The 20631-nt window shown below is 47.0% G+C and overlaps 3 protein-coding genes across 7 annotated transcripts in view; all 3 read left to right on the top strand.

Annotated features, from left to right (window-relative positions):
• The first annotated feature begins 557 nt into the window (after positions 1-557).
• Positions 558-3677, top strand: srp19 (signal recognition particle 19). The gene is made up of 5 exons (XM_080893409.1): positions 558-759; positions 2214-2289; positions 2975-3046; positions 3131-3239; positions 3324-3677. The coding sequence occupies exons 1-5, from the start codon at positions 722-724 to the stop codon at positions 3452-3454; spliced, it is 426 nt and encodes a 141-aa protein (XP_080749535.1). The 5' UTR covers positions 558-721; the 3' UTR covers positions 3455-3677.
• Positions 3678-3809: 132 nt separating this feature from the next.
• rsph14 (radial spoke head 14 homolog) lies at positions 3810-13282 on the top strand. Of its 2 annotated transcripts, none has more exons than XM_080893407.1 (6): positions 3810-7944; positions 8224-8326; positions 9234-9352; positions 9556-9778; positions 9860-9999; positions 10150-13282. In XM_080893407.1, the coding sequence occupies exons 1-6, from the start codon at positions 7770-7772 to the stop codon at positions 10446-10448; spliced, it is 1059 nt and encodes a 352-aa protein (XP_080749533.1). In that variant the 5' UTR covers positions 3810-7769; the 3' UTR covers positions 10449-13282. The 2 variants fall into 2 exon arrangements, with proteins under 2 accessions (XP_080749533.1, XP_080749534.1); XM_080893408.1 differs by having other exon boundaries at positions 10168-13282.
• Positions 13283-13594: 312 nt separating this feature from the next.
• Positions 13595-20631, top strand: part of LOC308404760 (dematin-like) — a 32772-nt gene continuing 25735 nt past the window's right edge. The window contains exon 1 of one of the 4 annotated variants that reach the window (XM_080894961.1): positions 13595-13870. The gene's annotated coding sequence lies outside the window, so the exon portion shown is untranslated. The remainder of the gene's footprint in view (positions 13871-20631) is intronic. The other 3 variants (XM_080894957.1, XM_080894958.1, XM_080894960.1) reach the window with 3 other exon arrangements.

Here is a 20631-nt window from a genome sequence, read left to right on the forward strand (position 1 = left end):
GCAAATATCATTTAATCAGCCTGTAATGAATCAGCAACGTTAAAGCATGTCGACATGGTCAGAACAGCCTGTTGGAGTCAAACTGAGCATCAGGAGGATGACTGGACGAGGCTCTTGATACGGGCCGAGTATTTCAGACACTGCTGGACTTTTCCCTGCTGTGGTTTACAGAGAGCGGCCTGAGACAGGAAACATCCAGTGAGGAGCAGTTCTCTGGGTGAAACTGGCTCGTAGAATGAACTCGAGACAGGTGATAGGAAGGCAACAGTAACTCAAACAACCGCTTGTTATACACAAGTTATGCAGATGCGCATCTCTGAAAGCACAACACATCAGACCATGAAGCAGAGTGGCTACAGCAGCAGAAGACCACACTGTGGGCCACACCTGTCAGCTAACAACAAGAAGCTGAGGCTACAGCTCACATGTGACATAAGCCTTAGAGTCTACGGCTTCTTTCTTCACTGACAGGTTTCATATTCATGTCAAAACGGAACTGACAAACAAACAGTAGAGGGCAGCAACATCCCAGCGCTGTGTGTATTCTGCCTAAATACAGAAGCCGAAGAAGAGAAGCGGCTGTTGTCAACAGTGTGGCCGTATGGCTGCGTTATCCTTACGGTAGCCTGTGTGTATGTGAGGTGATACTACAAACAGATTAGTGTCCATTACTGAGAGGCTCGGATCAGACGGTGCGTTTAGTCCCCGAGCAGCGACAGCCATGGCTCATCTCACCCAGAACCCCGCGGATAAAGAGCGGTAAGTCCAGGACCCTGGCTAAGCTACAGCTAACAGAGCTAGCCGGTTTCTCGTGCGGACTCTTGTGGAGAATTTTAAACATTTAAGGAAACAATGCATCTACAAACGACACGTGCTTATTTTAAGATGTTGAAGCACTCATGTGGATCCTGGGAGGCTGATCTTCAGTTCGGCATACAGTCCCGCAGCTTTTAACTGAAGCTTCACGGAAAAAGGTTGTTTTAAAGGTTTAAATGTTCACTTCAGAGTCGAACCTCGACGATGAAACGCCGGTGAAACGAGGACATTAGGATAAGCTGACACTGAGTTTTTAATGGACTTTTAGTGAAATGTCTTTGAGCTGTGTGTAAAGTCACGGGGAACAGAGGGAAAGTTAAATTGCGCATTTTCTACATGAAGTTTGGCCTGTGGTCCTCATCCTTAAGCATGACGTGTGATTAGAAGCTTAAGCTTGATGTTTACAGACCGCCTTATTTTTAAAGCTAAAGGGGCGAAATGTGTCAGAGTCACATTAATGTGTCAGAGTCACATTAATGTGCAGAAAGTTTGCTGAACGTTCCGGTTCGGAGAGTTTCATCAGATCTGTGGAGCTTACAGGATGTTTCCCTCCTCAGTCAGAGGAGCTGGTACCACAGAGATCTGAGTGAAGAGCGGAGAAACCAAACTGGAAGACAAAGGTCTCATGTCTTTGTTTTGTTTACAAGCAGACAGACGTTCTTGTAACTTTTAAAGTGCTCTTGAGCAACAGTTCTCCAGAAGGCCTCCATTGTCTTCCCTCATTTTTAGCCCAGTCCTTGTTCCTGCCCGTGTTTATAGTGTGTGTTTGTTATCTTTGTTTTGATGAAGCCTCTGAACTCTGACCTACGAATCACTGAAACGTTAAAAACAGCTCCCAGCTGAAGGCATGAACCCGCGCCGTGCCGACACATAGCAGACCGTTTCTTTAGTCGAGTCTGTGAAAAATGCCAAAAACATCACATTTTGACATAAAATAATATTTTTGATCCAACACGCTGATTCCCAAAGAGCTGATAACGTGGCATATCTCAGCGTGGTGTGGAGCGTTTATTTAGAAGTCTAAAGAAAAACTGTACAGAAGAAGAAGTGTGAGGCCTAAAAAACTCTACAGTGGATCAACAGGATCTGAAAGACCTGACAGAGGCAGGGCGCACTGACAGCTCGCCTCTGTCAGTGCGCCCCAGGCCAGCTGTGGCTACAACGTAGCTGCCATTGCCAGTGTGTGAATGTGTGGATGACTGGATGTAGTGTGAAGTGCTTTGGGGTCCTTACAGACTGAGTAAAGCGCTGTACAAATGCAGGCCATTTACCATTTTTACCATTTGGTGAGTGATTCCAGCCGAGCGATTATTGGATAAGGAGTTCTTACTTAGCGCGCTCGGCTTCATGCATGAGGACGGCCGTCAGTCACTGAGTCGCTGCGTCGTCTGTTTCAGGTTCGTCTGCCTCTATCCCATCTACATCAACAGTAAGAAGACGCTGGCTGAAGGACGAAGGATCTCCGCGGAGAAGGTGACAGTTTAACGTTCACGTGTTTGATGACTACGTACGCTCGCAGCCTGTGTGACATGCTTTTGTAGATGAAAACGGCATAAAGATCATTAGAGCTCGTGCTGTGCGTCTACAGGAGACGCACGACTGCTGGAAGATTCGTTTTTTTAAATAAGTAAAAATCATGAGGCACAAGTGTTTGTAGCATAACATGGAAACAGCCTCTGATAAGCCTGAATGATCGTGTTTGATGTTACCTCTGAAACCTGAGCTGTGATCTTTGAACTTAACTCATCTTCTTTTAAAGCATTTTACAGTCGACTGAAACACGAGATAAAAGTGAAGAAACTCTTGGATTAAAAAAAAAAAAAAAGACCAGATGGAGAAAAAAACCCTGAAACAAAAAGTTTCACTGTGAAAAGGTTGATTCTGTCCATGAGCAGTGGGCTGGAGGTCAGCTTATCATCAATGATATGCAAATTCTCATGACCATTGATCAAAGATCAGGGTCATTGATCAGCAGCTGTTAATCATCATGATACGTTTCTCCCACTGAAAACATCCAGATGAACAGAATCAACCTTTTGGGATTTCTTTACCTGGATGACTGATCGGGCATCAGGACATCTGCTGCTCGCTCAAATGTACTAAAGTAAAATAGACAGGAAGTGGCGTGCTGAGTGTGAACGTGCTGCTGTGTCTGCAGGCGGTGGAGAATCCGTCCTGCACTGAGATCAGAGACGTGCTGGCGGCTGCAGGGATGAACGTCTACATGGAGGTAACACCTGAGAACGCACACACACACACACACACACACACACTGTAAAACACAGCGTGGTCGGACTCTGTGTGTCTCTTCCAGAACAAAATCCACCCCCGGGAGTGGAACAGGGACGGCCAGTTCAAAGGTCGGGTCAGAGTTCAGATTAAGCAGGCGGACGGCAGCCCGTGTCAGGAGAAGTTCAGCTCACGTGAGTGCTTTTATTTTGAAAGGACACTGCTGCACGTAGACAACATTAGCCGAGGTAAAGGTGTGCCGTTTGTGGTGATCGCAGGTAAAGACGTGATGATCTACGTCGCAGAGATGATCCCCAAACTCAAGACTCGGACCCAGAAGAGCGGAGGAGGCGACACCAGCTCTCAGCAGGGAGAGGGAGGGAAGAAGAGCAAGAAGAAGAAGAAATAGACACAAAATGATTTTGGTTTGTCTTTAAATGTTTTTTTGTTGGTTATTGATTTGATTGGATGAGAATCGGATGGAGGCAGGTTTTTGTTCTTCTCTTATTCTGCTTCCAAAATGAAAACCTGAATGTTTTTCATGTTCTCATGTTTCATTTATGTTTGAACTGAGGGCTCCGTTCACCTCGTCCAACAGCTTCACACAATAAACGTTTCATTTTCTCTCCTTTTTTTTGTTGCCTTCGTGTGTCGACCTCAGAATGAATCCAACAGTGACGTCAGCATCGGCGCGTTCTGATGTTCTCCAGTAATTTCAATACGTGTTTTTCAGGTTTAAGAGAACCTAAGTTCTTTTTTTCCCACAGGTTTGACCAATGACTGTAGAAAACATGGACGACCTAATAGCTCTCAAAAAATGAAGCCCAGACGTCTCTATCGCCCCCTGGTGTCTGACTGCAGTATAGGTCATAAACCCGCCTCCTCCATGTTAGCAGATGGGACTGGGCTCAGACTAAAATAAAGTCCTCAGATAAAGATGCTTCCTTTCATCATCAGTAGTTCTCATCATGCTGATTTGTGTTCAGTGGGCTCTTTTCTCACAGGGTGGATTAGTTTTGACTGTCTTAGCACTTTCTCAGTCTCTGCAGCTCACAGCGGGTAAAATAAGTCTTGAACACGTTACCGGTTTTCTAAATATGTTTGTAAAAGTGATGTTGCAATGAAATTCTCTTTCTGTAACAACTCATCCGGTCGACACATGCAAAGAAACCAAAGCAGAGAGAGGTTATGTGTAATAATGAGAAATGTCACAGGAGAAGAGTTGAACACATGAGGAGGACGGAGGTCGTGACCCCAGCTGACATCAGTCCTGCCGCTTTGATTAACATCAGCTGGTTCAGTCCCAGCGGACGGCCGACACAGAGGTGTGTCACACTGTGAGGTGAATGTTAACTGGTAACCACTCAAAGCATAGAAGAGCGCACTTGTGTGAATGAGGGTCCAGAGTCCAAACCTCGTCCAGCATTAACAGCACAGACGTTTGTCTGTGAAGGTTCTCAGTCATCCAGGTCATCATAGTCTAAGGAGCTTGGAAAGAAAAGCGTCTGGACTTCTTTGGGTTGCTTGAAGACCCTACACCACCGGGCAGAACATGTTCCCTCTAAGCCTGAAGGGAAAAAGAAGGAACACACATGTGAAGGAAGCACTCAAAACATGGTTATCGTAATTGGGCGTTCTTAAAGTCAGCAAAGAGGCACCGAAAAGAAGATCAGACACCAGTGAGGGAGGATAAGAGGACAGACGCAACAACATTGTCATCCCCTATGTAGCCGGTGTATCAGAGAAACTCAGGAGCGTTTTCTCCAAGCACGACATCCCAGTGCACTTCTTTCATAAACTGTTTATGCTGAGTCTGAGTCTGCAGAGGGTCCCGGTGATGTGGAAGACATCATGCCTCGTCCCTGTACCAAAGACGCCACGTCCCAGTGGCCCCCAGGATTACAGGCTCGTGGCACTGACCTCCCACATCATGAAGACCCTGGAAAGGCTCATCCTGGACCAGCTGCGACCCATAGTAAGACCACATCTGGATCAGCCTTATCAGCCTCGTCTCAGAACAAAGGACGCCATCATCTACCTGCTCAATCGTGTCTACACCCATCTGGACCAGGCGGCGAGCACTGTGAGGGTCATGTTTTTTGACTTTTCCAGTGCTTTCAACACCATCAGGCCGACCCTCCTGGGTGATAAGTTAGCAGCGATGCAGGTGGATGCTTCTCTGGTGTCCTGGATTGTTGATTACCTGACAGGAAGACCATAATATGTACGTCTCCCACAGTGTGTGTCTGACAAGGTGATTAGCAACACAGGGGCACCACAGGGGACTGTCCTCTCCCCCTTCCTCTTCACCCTCTACACCACAGACTTCAGCCACTGCACAGAGACCTGCCATCTTCAGAAGTTTTCTGATGACTCTGCGGTGGTTGGATGCATCAGCAGGGATGATGAGACAGAGTACCGGGCTGTGGTCGACTCCTTTGTCACGTGGTGTGAGCAGAATCATCTGCAGCTCAACGTGGCAAAGACCAAGGAACTGATCGTGGACTTCAGGAAGACCAGGAAACACTTGACCCCTGTTTCAATCCAGGGGGTCAGTGTTGACATTGTGGAGGACTATAAATACCTTGGAGTACACATTGACAATAAACTGGACTGGGCTAAAAACACCACAGCACTTTACAGGAAGGGCCAGAGTCGTCTCTATTTTTTGAGGCGACTGAGGTCCTTCAACATCTGCCAGAAAATGCTGAGGATTTTCTATGAGTCTGTTGTGGCCAGTGCGATCCTCTATGCTGTTGCATGCTGGGGGAGCAGGCTGAGGGTCGCAGATGCCAACAGACTTAATAAACTGATCCGTAAGGCCAGCAATGTTGTGGGGAGACTGAGATTACCCATGATGCAACACTGAACGACACAGGAAATCATTCCTACCTGTGGCCATCTCCCTGTACAACGCATCCACTTAACACACTGTTTGCTGCAACAGCTACATGTTTCTTTTTCAGCTATTTATTAATAAGTGACTTTTATGTATATATATGGTGCTGTTCTTAGTTAGTGTATTGTCTGTCTTGTTAATGTTTGTTTAAAAATAATTTCCCCCAAGGATCAGTAAAGTATTCTGATTCTGACACTTCAGACCCAGCAACACACTCAGACACAAACTGGTTCATCACAAAGACAAAACTCCAAAACACAAACTTAACAATGTGGTGTATGCTGTACAGTACAGCGAGGAATGCCCAGACCTCTACATTGGAGAGACCAAACAGCCACTTCACAAGCGCATGGCACAACACAGAAGAGCCACCTCCACAGGACAAGACTCAGCAGTCCATCTGCATCTAAAGGTCAAAGGTCACTCTTTGAGGATGCCAATGTTCACATTTTGGACAGAGAGGACAGATGGTTTGAAAGAGGAGTGAAAGAAGCATCTATGTCCACTGTGAGCGACCATCTTTGAACAGAGGCGGGGGTTTACGACACCAACTCTCTGCCATCTATAATCCAGTTTTGAGATCCCTCCCCAGACGCCTTAACGCCCACTCACATCCTGGGCCATCTGACCTCAGGAATTTGCATGATAAGGTGGGGCCAGGTTTCACAATGAACTCACCCGAAACTCTGGCTGATTGAAGCCCACACCCATTTTCACACCTTGGCTCAGGCGATTAGAGGATCATCAGGGGGTCCTTTTGTCCCTCTGTGGGGGGAAACTCCCACTAGGTTTATATCTGGGACTCCCCACCATTTGACCTTAGAACTGAAGAAGCTTCTCGGATGAGAGGTGAAACGTCTTCAAGCAACTTAAAGAAGTCCAGACGCTTTTCTTTCCAAGCTCCTTAGACCAAACAGCACAGAAGCTACACCGGGACCCTCACTGGATGGTTTCCGTGGCAGTAGCTCCTTCGGGTGTTGCTTCCGCTTTATTTTTTGCGATTGTTTGATTTGATGATTGTGTTTCTATTCAATTTAAACAAACGATCACGGAATAACAGGACCAGTCAGGAGGTCACCAAGGACCACAGCCACCCAGCACATCAGCTGTTCTCCTTGTTACCATCTGGCAGACGTTACAGGAGTCTGTCTGCTCGGACTACAAGACTTAAAAACAGTTTTTACCACCAAGCCACACGACACCTCAACCACAACACTTAAACACACACAACACAGCACTCAGAAGCTACCTGCAGCTTCACAAGTACTCTGTTTAATCTGCACTGGTCACTCCACTTTATTGTTATTGATATTTATATTTAAAAGTGCAATACTGTGATTTTCTGCTGCTCATTCCTGTGCAATGTCCCATCTGCCCTCCCGTCATATTTCTTTTCAAGAATTTCTTATTTAATCACTAGTGTACATATATTTATATTTATAGATACATATATATATTTAGTCATCTTTTCTCTTTTGCCATGTCTCTCTAATATTTTGCTCCTTACTATTTTTCTATTTTTTTTATTATTTTATTTTATTTTATTATATTTTCTCCTACTGTATCATGTTGCTGAGTGACTGCTGCTCGTCAAACACATTTCATTTCAATGTTGACCCTGTGCTAACTTGCATATGACAAATAAAACTGAAAACTCAGGTTCCCATAAGTCCTACGGGCCTGAAACGCATCACCACAGTGGCCTGATGTTTATATGCGGTTACTAGGCAACAGGTGAGCGTTGATCGGCTGACCAGCGGACCCGGTGTGCTCCTGATCGATTAACCTGCCCCCTCTCTCACCTCTACGCGGAGCTTCGTCCCGGATGGCCGGGGCGCTCACGGACCCGACCCGGGCTCCGGTGGCCTTCGGGCGGCGGGCCGTGCCGCAGCTGTTCGGGGAGCTGCAGCGGGCCGGGGCTGCGGCGAGGCTCCGGGCTCTGACGTCACTCTGCGACCTGGTGCACGAGCCGGAGCGACTGCACCAGGCTGTTACCGGAGGTAAGAGCTCAGAGGGTCACCGTAAGGTCCGCCCTCTGCACAGGGAGGACAGGTGTGCAGTTCAGGGGAAATCAGGGAGAGAAGGGAGGAGCCGTGACACTGTGCTGGACATCTGCTTTTGAAAACTATAAAACATAACCTGAGGACTTCAGGTGTTTCACTAGCTGTTATTGGCGTGTTTGAAGGTGGGACTTGGGGTGGCACCGGCCCACTCTGAAGTCTGCTGTGACTAAAATGGAGGAAAGTTGGGAAAAGTACAAACTGGTTCTTCTTCTGCAGGTTTTCTGAAGCAGCTGAAGGTTTTGTTCAGGGATGAAGATCCATCAGTCAGAGCAAAAACCTGTGAGCTTCTTCACCTGCTGACCTCACACAGCATCGGCAGGTACGTGCACCGAGACAAACAGGCACGGCACCGGGAGGAAGACGGGGTCATCGGGTCATTCTATTTAAAACGGAAAAGCAGGAAAGCAAAACACTCACAATTGCAATAAAGAGGCAAACAGATCAAACAACCACATAATGCAAAACAACAGATACACAAAAATGACAACCAAAAACTACCAAAACTAGTAAATAAAGCTTCTCGTGTCTTTAAGACAAACGTGTTTGGAGTCGATCACAGACCAAAGATCCGCTCAAACACTCGAGTTCATCACGAAGAAGCAAACAGAATCTTGTTTTGGAGTTTTTCAGACAGGAGAGAAAATGTTGAGCCTGAAAAGTTGACAAACGGCTGTTCTGGAAAACAGGATGCGACGTGTGAGCAGAATGAAAGAACGATGAAGAGAACATCTGAACTGCTGGGCTCTCAGTTTCTGCTGTGCTGCGGCCCCACCAGCAGGTGGCGCTGTGTCCCAGCTGTGAGGTCCAGGTGAAGCTGAAGCTTGGCTCCTCTTTGTGTTATGGAGCTTTTAAACATGACATTGAAATAAATGTCCGACACAAATGAACAAACACTTTTTAAAATTATTTGACAATAAATAAACCACCAAATTACACAAAATACTTTTTTTATTAACGCTGTGAAATAACTTTTCAATTTTATTTAATAACCTATTAAAAACAAAGAATTTACCTTTTTTAAAATTATTACGATAAATAAAGCATCACATAAGAGCTAAATCATGAGAGTTGCGTCTGCCTGTGGAACATTAACTAGCAGAGTTTCTTTTATAAATTTAGGATATTTGTTGGGATCCGTTTGTGTCATTTTTTGAATCTTTCTGAAAGTTCAGGAGCTTTAAAGCTGTTCAGGGTTCATGTGTGTGTCCTGTCGCCTCCTCCTGCAGGCAGGCCGTCCTCGCCTCCTCCCTGCTCCCTCCTCTCTGTCAGCTGTTGGACGACTCCTCGTTCTCCTGCAGGAGGAACGTCCACCGAGTGCTGAGCCGCCTCGCTCTGCTGCCTGCAGGTAAGCTCGGATTCTCAGCATCAACCTAACCCTAACCCTGAACTCAAACCTGGAGTTTAATGATTGAGGACTAAGCTGATGTTTGAGGGGTCAGGGGGCGTGTCCTCAGGGCAGCAGGTCACATGCTGCAGCACTCGTACGTCTGTGGGCGTTCATGAGGACAGTTCAGGGCTTAATTGTGGGTTTTCCATGCCGCCCTGCAGGAGCAGAGGCTCTCCTTTCTCTGGTGCCTAAACTGATGCTGAAACTCACAAAGGAGGAAGATGAGGAGGTGCAGTTGCTGCTCCTCTCCACCCTCACCCACTGCTCCAGGCTGGACGCCCTGCCGGGGTTGGCCTCCGATGGCGTCTCACTGCTGGGACGCAAACTGTCCCACCGATCCTCGATCATCCGCCGAGAGGCGGCCGCAGCAATGATGGCACTCAGGTAGATCAGCTCGCTCTGATCCAGGCTGTGCTTTTGTTTCCTCGCCGTGCGCTGGTTTAACCGACTGTTTGCTGGTTACAGCGTTCCCATGGACGGGAAGCGACAGGTCTGCGAGGATGCCGAGGTCCTTCCTGTCCTCGTCGGTCTTCTACGGGACAAAGACGTGGAGGTTCAAGCCAACGCTGCAGGAGTCATCATGAACACCGTCATCATCACCACCGGTACAAACGCACACACCGGCTTCCACAACCCTCAACTCAGAAACTCCAAACTTTGAATCAGGATCAGTTTAAGTAAAATCGGTTTTTACATCCACGATCAGTCTGAAGGTATCGACCCAGCTTCAGTTTAGTTCCATGTTTCAAACACAGAAGTATCTGTGACTGCAGGTAAGCAGCGGTGCCTGGACCTGGACGTCCTCCCCGTCCTCCTCGGCCTGCTGTCTGAGAAGCACGGGGACGATGACGAGGAGGAGATGAAGAAGAGGAGGAAGGCCCTCATCATGTACGTCCTTCGTGCGCTCACCTCATTGGCTGAGGCTCCTAACGGCCGCCGCCTCCTCCTGGAGCAGCTCCCCCTGCTGGAGAAGAAGGCTGAGGCTGCGGAGGCGGACCAGGACATCCGGCGGGCCACTCAGACCGCCATCCAGGTCATCACCTGGACTCCATGACCTCTGACCTCCAGAGGTCTCATGGAGTAAGAAAATAAAAAAGCAAAACTCATCACACATTTTCTGATGTCATTGTTAAACATCACATGACCAGCCCAATCAAATCTGGGTGCATCATGGGATATTTCTATAAATGTGTTATAAGAGTAGGTTGTTTACTTTAACTGCTGAGGACATTTACTCTAAAGTGTTGTGCTCATGAATGCCAGCATGTGTTCACTGTGTTTTCTGACTGAAGAGCTTAAACCTGCATTTGTTCTAATGTCCAGCAGGGGGCGACACCTCCGGCTGAGTAAAGAAGTCTGACGTGTATCGTTAATGTCCGTGAATGTTACAGATTTGTAAGCGATGTGTTTTAGTGGGAACTATGTTTACTGTCTGTCCAATAGAGAGGCGTTACCACGGCAACTAAGAAGGGAACAAAGCTTCAACAGGCGTCGCGTTTTAACCCGAACTAAAGTCTTACTAACATTAACCAAGTGACACCGTTTTAAATGTATTTGAAAAACGAGAAATAAAAAACGTCTCTCACACACGCAATGACATCACCAACACCTCCCAACTCCAAATTTGAACTTTTGTTTTATAAGAGGCGTGGCTACATGGGCGTGAATCAGTACATGCGGGTGAAACGCCGTGTTCAGGGACATGAAATAATGTTCGGAAATTTTGATGGACTCTTAAAAAATAATCACATCATCACATCTCACAGGTGTAGGCCGCACAGCTCATCAGTGCAGAGTACTGCCCCTCAGCAGGCTTCCTGAAGTCATCCAATCAGAAGACAGGGGGCTTAAATTGTGAGTGAGGTGTTAAAGAGACAGAAGCTAAAGCAGCTTATTTCAGACAGCTCCATGAAAGCTCAGATAAAGGATTACTTTGAACTGTTATTCATGGAAAGCCACTTTAGTCATCTCCAGAACACATTTAGAAGAACAGCGGACGTGAAATGAGCAAAATACGCCCACTTTCTACTTAACCTGAAAGGTTTAGGTACAAGTACGTCCCCCAGTGTCCCAAATGTAAAGTTTAAATATAATCTGACCTGACCTGTGCAGCGTGTTTCGGATACAAATCAAACTAATTCAGTTTTTAGTCTAAAACAAAGTCATTGATGACAGACTTTATATAAAACCTCTTTGATTTAACTATTGTAGTTTAAATAAATATTTAATATTTAAGTGATATTCAGTATTATGTATTAGCATTATTAGCAGATGAGCAGGGTGATGCACACTCTAGAAAACAACCAGAGACGTCTGTGACCCCCTCAGGGTCACGCACCAGTGTTTGAGCCCCTGTGAGCGGGATCGCCTTGTTCGTACTGAATGGCGTTTCCTCTCAGACCTGCTGCTCTGAACAAAACTGAGAGCCTGACGCTGCAGGTGGTGACATGAAGCCAAACAAACTGCATGAACGAAACAAAAGAGGGAGCCGGAGAGGCCAGCGCTGTTCAAAAGTGTGAAACATGAGTCTGCGCAAGGAAACGTGATTTATATCAGACGAGTTTCCAATGTCTGTCCCTTTACACATAAGAAAATAGCTGAGAACAGAACAAACACAACAGCAGATTATTGACACACTAAGACTGTCTCAGGTCGTCTGTACAGGGAGCTCAGTCAGGTCCAAATAATGGGCGACACGCACTTTAACAAAAATATACAAATGTGTTAAATATAAAGAAGGAAAAATTACTCATAATTAACTGTAATTGATGTGCTGCATAAACAGAGAGAGGGCAGAGACTGACACAGGGAGGCTGGACAGGTGCTCACCGTCACTGACTCCGCCTACCAGGAACCTGCAAGACGACACAGAGGGACAAACACGCATTGCACTAGAACGTGGCAGTGTGGTCAAACAAACACATTAATATCACAAAGATGGAGCATGTGGAGGTTGGTGGTGGCACGGATGGTACTATCCTCAGCAAACACGCGGTGAACGCCTCAAAAATGAATGACGGAGCTTCAGCCTGAATGGATCACATGATGAACAAGTGCCATGACACTGGACGTTGATATTATGGATATGTAACTGGCAGTGATGGGAATAACAGTGTTACAAGTAACAGCGTTACTAACGCCGTTATTTTTTTCAGTAACTACTAATCTAGCTAATTACTATTCCTATCGTTACAACGCCGTTACCGTTACTAACAAGAAAATGTGGTCGCGTTACTATTTTTCAACAAACAGACGGTTGAAGCTGTGTTCAGCTTACAGCATCTTATATCAGCTGCAGGAAGTAGCTGTAAGTAATCTGGACGCTACAGCTTTAAGCAGCTGTGCTCCCGCAGACGGTGATCACGATCACTGTCTAGCACAACACCTGGAGCTCAGGGGGCAAAACAATCACATACGTGTTTTTTTCCTCAATAGTTTTGTCACGTTTATGAGGCGACTGCTGTCTCCGGGTAGAAATAGGTCTGACACACCTGCTGCTGTCAGACCTGCAGGTATCAGGCTGTGATGTTTCCTTTATAGTGGACAGAAATTATTTTTTTTGGAGTGGCATAAATAATTTGTGTGACATCTTATTGAAGAACAGCTGATTGTTCTGTAAATAGTTTGAAGAAATTGTTTAAAAAAGGTAAATGGCTGCAAATAACTTTGTTGTTTGCAAAACTTGAGCATATGATTTTAAAATTCACAATTTATATTTGTTATGAAATATGATTCATTAAACATGTTTGTCGTTGTTACAGTAAAAATATAACTTTTTCTACTCGCATTTTATGTTTTTTTTAGATCAATTATGTTAATACAGTAGTCAAAATGAAAACATGACTGTAAATTCAGACACGTGAGGTTGTGCTGAAAAGGATGAGACCAAACAAGGCAAATAAACAGTTTTGAGACTTTAATGAGTTTCTTAAAGTAATAGACACACCCAACCCGACCCCCAGTACAGCTGACAGTCGCCTCACAGCTGGGGAGCTCTTACTGACTGAGTTTGGGGACAGACTATCCAATCAGGAGCCCCCTTTAAGCTCAAAGGGTGGTCCCTTTCTTCTCCTCTCGTTGGCTCCGGTTGCTTCGAAGCTCGTTCATGCGTTGATCCACAGCCTCCGCTGGCTGCGATGAAACTCCCAGTTTTTTCTTTCTAGTTCAGCAGAAGCCACTGCCACACACACACACACACACACACACACACACACACACACACACACACACACACAGGTTGGCTCTGCTTTGTGCCACCTCGCTTTAAAAACGCTGGATACGCCCCTGCACAGGCATGTTGCAGAGTTATGTTTAACCCCCCCGCTGCTGTGAATGGACCAGTCCAGAGAGAGAGAGTGGTAGAGAGACTTAGAGGGGTAGTGGGCAGAGATAGTGAGAGGCGCAGTGCCGCTATCACCCAGAGCAGGTGGTGACGAGCTGCTGGATGTTTCTGACCAGCAGCGCTGACGCTCGCAGGTAAGATTCACCTTCGTGCTTGCCGTGACGAGTTACACGCTGTGATCGTGGGAGTTTCAGTGCTTCCTCCTGAGCAGCAGCTGTTTCAGCCTCAGCGTGAAGCTGATCCTGAGAGTCCGAGTCGTTCTCAGAGCTCAGGCGGATGCTGTTGGGTTAAAATGCGGAGTTTTTAGCGGGACGTTGGCCAGCTCTCTCGACGGTTGAGGTCGACCTTGTCCGGGGGAGCAGCCGCTGATCACGCCGGGCTGCGGTGCGCCTCCGCCGGACACAGAGACAAGCTCCTCCCGGTGTTCAGTTATCTTTAAAGTCAGGATGATGAATACTGATGATGATGATGATGATGACGGTGTGAAATTATGTAAGAGGCTGCTGGAGAGTGAGCACGCGGAGGAGAGGAGGAGGAGGGTTTATGTAACACTCCTCCTCATCCAGCATCGCTCCGCCGGCCGGCCTCCACCCTGAAGTCCTCCACACATCCCTGTCTTCTCCTCTCTGAGCTTCTGCAACTTTCTTCTCACCAGAGACTCAAAAGTGTTTCTATTCGTTTCTCTGATTTATGTCTCCGGGATTTCTCACTTCTGCTGGTTTGTTCCCACTGGTTTTGGTTTATTCACGTGTCTTTATCTTTGCTCTGTCTCCGTGTCTCCTGATCTGTCTCGTCTTGTATTTCTTCTGTTCCTTCCTGTCCTCTTGTCCAGCTGGATTTCTCTGCATGTCCGGTCTCATTCCTGTGGTTTGCTCTCTGGATCTCAGCTTCTATCAGTTTCTCTTGATTGATCCTGATCGGTTTATGTTGCTCCTTTATCTCAGTTTTTATCTCTGGTGATTTCTCTTCTTCTTTATCCTCAAAGCCAGATTCTGTCTCGGTCTTTATAAATCTGTCAGTGAGGTCACCCCACACAGTATCTCAGTTTATCTGTGTCTCCGCATGTCTTTCTGTTTCTGGCTGTACCTTTACCTCCCTCCATGTCTCTCTGTCCACATTTTAATCTGTTTTCACGCTCGATGGCTCGTGTGTGTGTTTCTGCAGTAAGAACTCAGCGATCGCCGCCTTCAGCCTCTGAGTACATATTCATATTCATCTGTGTTTACACAGCCTGGTCTCTAAGAAATCACCATGGCAACTACAAAACGCTAACAGTAAGGCTTCAACATGCAACCAATCGGTGACCTCGCCTTAGCTATGTCCATCTTTTATGTACAGTCTTTAAGACGGAGGACAGACCTGAGGAGGTGCGTTTGATTGTGGAGGTGGAGTGTCCCTGTGTCTGTTCATGTGCAGAACGATGATGGATGACTGTTTGATCACGTGACCTCAGCAGAGGTGTGGGAAAGACGCGTAGTCATGGAAACAACAGGAAAACGGATAGATGGATTTGAATCGACTTGTTTAAAATCTGAGCTTTTTTAACTGTGTGTGATGCTGAATCTAGCAGTGGTGAGGTTAAAGGTCAGAGGTCACAGCGCGCTGACGTGTCCGGCCCTCGCTGAACAGAGTGTGTGATGTAAACTGCATCAGCTCTCTGTGCTGCTGTGAATGATGAGCCTGCAGTCCTGAGAGAGCAGGAGAACACTGTGTGTGTGTGCGTGTGTGTGTGTGTGTGTGTGTGCGTGTGTGTGTGTGTGTGCGTGTGTGTGTGCGCGCGTGTGTGTGCGTGCATGTGTGCGCGCGCGTGTGTGTGTGTGTGCATGTGTGTGCGCGTGTGTGCGCGCGTGTGTGTGTGTGTGTGTGCGTGTGCGCGCGTGTGTGTGTGCGTGTGTGTGTGTGCGTGTGTGTGCGCGTGTGCGTGTGTGTGTGTGCGTGTGTGCGTGTGTGTGTGTGTGTGTGTGTGTGCAGACCTCTGAGGGCTTCGTGAGGAGCTTCAAACCTGAAGTTAAAGTGATGTTTGGGGTGTTTTGCACGCGTCTGAAATCCGAGCGCTCGTGTTTGCTGTGTCAGCGTGATCATCAGGGTCAGTGGGCGTGGGGAAGGTTCATTCACGGTGTGTCTGTTTACGCCGTTCTTTGGCTACATGGAGTGAAGGATTCTGGGTAAGCAATAATATGACGTGGTCTCTGTAGAGCTCCAAAGAAACAACAGCACATGGCCTGACTGTGATGACTGCATGTGATGTGCAGGCTGGATTCTGATTGGTTTAAAAGTGAAACATGAAGAATCACCTTTTGTTTATTTTGAGTTCAGGCACCATCAGTGTTTCTTTAGCTCCTGTCAATGAAAATCATTCACATGTCAGAGTTTCTGTCAGGGTTCAAACCTGGTGTCTCTGATGTCACATGTGCAGAGCTTCAGGCTGCTCTGAAGAAGCTTCCAGTGTTCTTCAGCTGACCTTTTGCATATGAATCTAAACACAATTAAAATCATCTGAATGCTGCTTTTCACTTGCCCTGCTGGATGTTTGCAGGAAGAGGGATCTGCATGAGGTGGCAACATATTACGGGATCAGTGTCTCCACTGGTCTACGCAAAGCGGAGCTGAAGGCCGCTCTGGTGTCTGGGTTATTGGAGAAGGGGGTGGTTGTAAGTAGTGATGGGCAGATGAAGCTTCGTGAAGCACTGAAGCTTTTCATCCAATTGGTTCACCCCAGCGCAAAGCTTCTTGAAGCTTCATTTGCTCTAGTAGGACACCTACTGGACGTAAAAATAATAGCTGGCATGAATTTGAAGAGTGTGGCCTTTTGCACACAGCCTGTAAATGTCAACAACAAAAGGAGTGTGTAAAACATGTATATTGTAGTGATGGCAGTATACTGTGTATATTTATACTGGCAGTATGGAAAATGATTATTTGGAAATGCTTAAAATGGAAATGATCATTTACTGTGAGGTGAGGTGTGGTTGGGGTGTGGACAGTAGTTGTGCTTTTGTAACGTTGAGGTATGGACAGCTACACACTGAGGCGTCAGTCCTGCCCATATTTTATTCAGTAAAAACTAAATTTTCACTGCTTCTATAACCTTTAGTGGGGAGAACATAGCTGGGATTTAACGATTTAACAAATCTTTTGAATCCTTTGTCCTCCACAATGCTAAATGGCTGTGAGTCCTCAATCACCATGGTAACCAGGTCTTCATCTATTTGAGATTGTTCTCCTGAGGAAAGACAATAAAGATAAAGCACAAATATAAATATCACACACGTAACTTATAACAGTTGTATAATATTGTTATATCATTTAGTAACATTACTGCATGTTGTATTATCATGGCATTTGATGGCTCACCTGGTCTTGCTCCACAATCGGTGTTCCCCTTATTCACATGCAAAGCTCTGTAGTGCCTAAGCATGGATGAGGTGTTGTTGTTATAGCCCAGCTCCCTGGCACATAGCAAACACTTCACCTTGTACAAAAGTACAGACAGCTTCACATAGGTTTTATTGCACCATCAGTATTATGAAAATGCATCTTCTGTAGAAATTTACATACCTTGTTGGGAAGAATAAGATCAAAATGTTCCCACACAGGGGAGGACATCCTCCTCTCCTTAGCTGGCTCCATTCTCTCCTGACTTTCTCTCCTCACTCTCATAAACCTCCAAACTGTCTCCAAACTCTCACTAACAACTCTCCATCAAACACCCACATTTTGAATGAAGTCTGAGGGGTTTATATCGCTGTCATAGCTCGTGGCAAAGTTCGAACCACTTCATGAACCAGTCACGTGGTACAGCCGGGCAGCGAGGCTTCGGACGTCATCATTTTCAGCTCCTCCCATAAATGAAGCAAGCCTCGATACGCGCATCGCGGAAACGCCCCCTCCATTACTCGACACAAGCTTCGAAGCCTCGATACAGAACGTCACATCACTAGTTGTAAGGCGAGAACCCCCGAGCACACCCGGTCCGGCTGGACGAAGTGCAGCGCCTCAGGTTCCAAGCCAGGCCGTAGATCTGTCAGTGTCTACACCTGTGGGCCAGGGGCTGCCCGAGGGCGGGCCAATGATGCTGCCCCGTTTTGATCTGCTCTCCACCCAGTCATCAGAGGGTTCTAAGCAGGATGCTAGGCTCAAAGTCCATCTGGCTCGTCTCCAGCTGGAAAAGGAGGGGCTTGAGAGAGAGTTCCAGCTGAAAAGGGAGATAGAGCTTAGGCGTTTGGACGCGGAACTGGCTAGGGCTAGGGAGGTTGAGCTGAAGAAGGTGGAGGCGAAGACTAAGGTCAAGCTACGACAGCTGGAACTCCAGCAGGCCTCCTCCCCTCCTGTGGCGGCTTTGCTGTCACAGACAGAGGTACAGTTTGATGTAGGAAGGAATAGTCGTCTGGTCCCTGTATTTTGTGACACGGAGGTGGAGATTTATTTTGAATCATTTGAGCGGATAGCGACAGCCTTGCGTTGGCCGCGGGATGCGTTGGTCATCCTGCTGCAGTGCAAGCTGGTGGGCAAGGCACAAGAAGTTTGTTCCTCGTTGTCCGCTGAGTGCAGTTTGGATTACGACAAACTGAAAAGTGCAATCCTGTTGGCCTACGAACTAGTCCCCGAGGCTTATAGGCAGCGATTTCGGGGGTTGGAAAAAGCTGCAGGGTCAATCCTTCCTGGATTTTGCGAGGGAAAAGAGTGTCCTCTTTGGCCGAAGGTGTATGGCCTGTAAATCTGCAGACCTAGTTTCGGTACGGGAGTTAATTCTCATTGAGGAATTTAAAAACTGCATCTCCGAGCGGATGGCGGTATATCTGAACGAACAGAAAGTCTCCACTTTGCAGCAGGCCGCGACACTGGCTGACGAGTTCGCACTCGTCCATAAAGCCAGTGTCGTTAAGCAAGAGCGACGCGACACACTAGCGAAGGCTAGCGGTGCTAGTGGTGAACAAGGCACGAGGGGGGAGGTGCCTGGGCCTCGTCCCAGGTCAGACCGGAAATGTTTTTACTGTTTTAAATCTGGCCATTTAGTAGCAAATTGTAAGACCTACAAACAGAAACAGACAGTCTCGAGGGCTGGAGTGTGCCTGCTAACGAAGTTAATGCAGGCATGGTTTCAAGATCCAGAATAAAGCTGTTTCTTTTGCCACAAGCCTGGCCACCTGATTGCTCACTGTTCAAAAGCAAAATCGATCTGCTTTCAAAAGAGTGAACTGTGGTTCACAAACGGGCAAAGTTGCCAGTCCTAGGCAACAATTGGAGCATAATTGCTCAGTGGTGTCATTTGGTGAATGTCAGAGGTCACCTAATTATGAGATGCCACCTGTTGACAATCTTTCAGGTCCAGATGACCTGCAGTGTGACACACTGTGTACAACACAAACATTCAAACCTGCACCTCTGGCTAACCAGCATACCTGTCGCCATGACCTAGCGAAGAAGCGTCTGAAAAGTGAAAGGCCTTTTAGCTGTTCGCTGGGTTCTCCATATGTGAAGGCTCAAAACACACCTGGCTGTCGCTTTGGACACTATTTTGAGGGACTTGAGCCAACCCCGTTCAGTGTTCGACCCATCAAAAAGGTCAGATTTGGCAGGCTATGCCTAACCGTTATTATGGTGCATGGTAAGTGATATGTTTAAAAGTTGGGTAGGACATTCTGTGACAGACCACTGGTTTGTATGTATGGAGGGGCTGTTACGGCCCTAGCTGGGCCCCCTGATACTGCCCTTGTGTGGGCGTGGTGTTTTTCTCCGCCTCCTCTCTTGCTCTTTTTTATACACATATATCCTGTCGCAGATTATTTGAATAACAAAGAAATTAAGACATAAGATTTGTATTATTTTATAATTGATTAAATTCAATATCTCAAACCAAGCACTGCATCTTTTTATGGGTGCTGCAAATATAAACAAAGCTTATATGCAGTGAATGTGTTTTTGCTATTACAACAATTATACAAACATATAAAGAACATTTAGCTTTTTTTCTCCCCCTCAAAATAGTCCTCATAAACACAAAAACCCTCCAGTTTACATAAGGTGACTGGGTAACGTGAACAAAAAATCCCAGCCTCGGATGTGGTCGCTCTTCTCGGTCAGGAAAAGCTTCACAGAAGACTTCCACATCCTCCAATCAACATTATGGAATCCCAATAAAATAAACTGTTCTGAGCTCCCGCTCGGAGGTCAGCATTTTCTTCTTCTGGAGTCACCTTGATGACTCTTCTAGCTTTCATGTGGGGACGTAACACTGTGTTTCCGTCATACACGACCGTGTGTGCGCTGAGCGTGGCTGCTCGTGTGTGTCTCGTGCAGTTAACATTCTCCTGCTGTCGTGGTTTTTGGGCTCTTGGTGGAAAATCATCTGCGTCTGTAAATCTTTCACATATCCAGAGGCGCACGCTAGTCTGTGGAGTCCTCAGAGGCGTCCCGTATGCTCGTAGAGTCCCTGAACGCCTCGCCGTGCTGCGTGGGCGCTCTTCTTCTCTATTTCTGGACACATGAGTCATCTTCACTCATGTTATACAACAGCAAGTTTGGGGCTTTGCTGCAGCGCGTACAGGAACCTGCTGGAGGTGCAGCTGTGAGCTAACGGCTGCGTTCGCTCTAATCTGAAGGTTTGTGTTGCAGCTTCAGCTCCTCCCCTGCGTCTGCCGCAGAGACGCTGGACGCCGGTCTGTTCAGTGATGGTGAGGAGTTTGATTCATTGTCTTCTCGTTGCTTCGCGGCGTGAGACCGTCGCCTTGAGCGCAGACAAACACTGCAGAGCTGTCACTGTCAGCGCGCTGAGGTCTGAGGGAGCCTTCGATTTTCCAGAGATCTGATTGGTCAGTCGGCGGTGGTTTTGTACCTGCTGACCTCTGACCTCAGATCAGAGCAGGTTAGGTGTGCAGCATGACCCTGAACCTGT

Source organism: Rhamphochromis sp. 'chilingali' (genome assembly GCF_963969265.1).
Source record: "Rhamphochromis sp. 'chilingali' genome assembly, chromosome: 10".
Classification (NCBI taxonomy): Eukaryota; Metazoa; Chordata; class Actinopteri; order Cichliformes; family Cichlidae; genus Rhamphochromis; species Rhamphochromis sp. 'chilingali'.

Coding starts and splice junctions, on each gene's coding strand:
- srp19 (XM_080893409.1), top strand. CDS start 722: ATGGCTCATCTCACCCAGAACCCCGCGGATAAAGAGCG. Junction 760..2,213: donor AACCCCGCGGATAAAGAGCG/GTAAGTCCAGGA, acceptor CGTCTGTTTCAG/GTTCGTCTGCCTCTATCCCA. Junction 3,240..3,323: donor TCAGGAGAAGTTCAGCTCAC/GTGAGTGCTTTT, acceptor TGGTGATCGCAG/GTAAAGACGTGATGATCTAC.
- rsph14 (XM_080893407.1), top strand. CDS start 7,770: ATGGCCGGGGCGCTCACGGACCCGACCCGGGCTCCGGTGGCCTTCGGG. Junction 8,327..9,233: donor ACCTCACACAGCATCGGCAG/GTACGTGCACCG, acceptor CTCCTCCTGCAG/GCAGGCCGTCCTCGCCTCCT. Junction 9,353..9,555: donor CCTCGCTCTGCTGCCTGCAG/GTAAGCTCGGAT, acceptor GCCGCCCTGCAG/GAGCAGAGGCTCTCCTTTCT.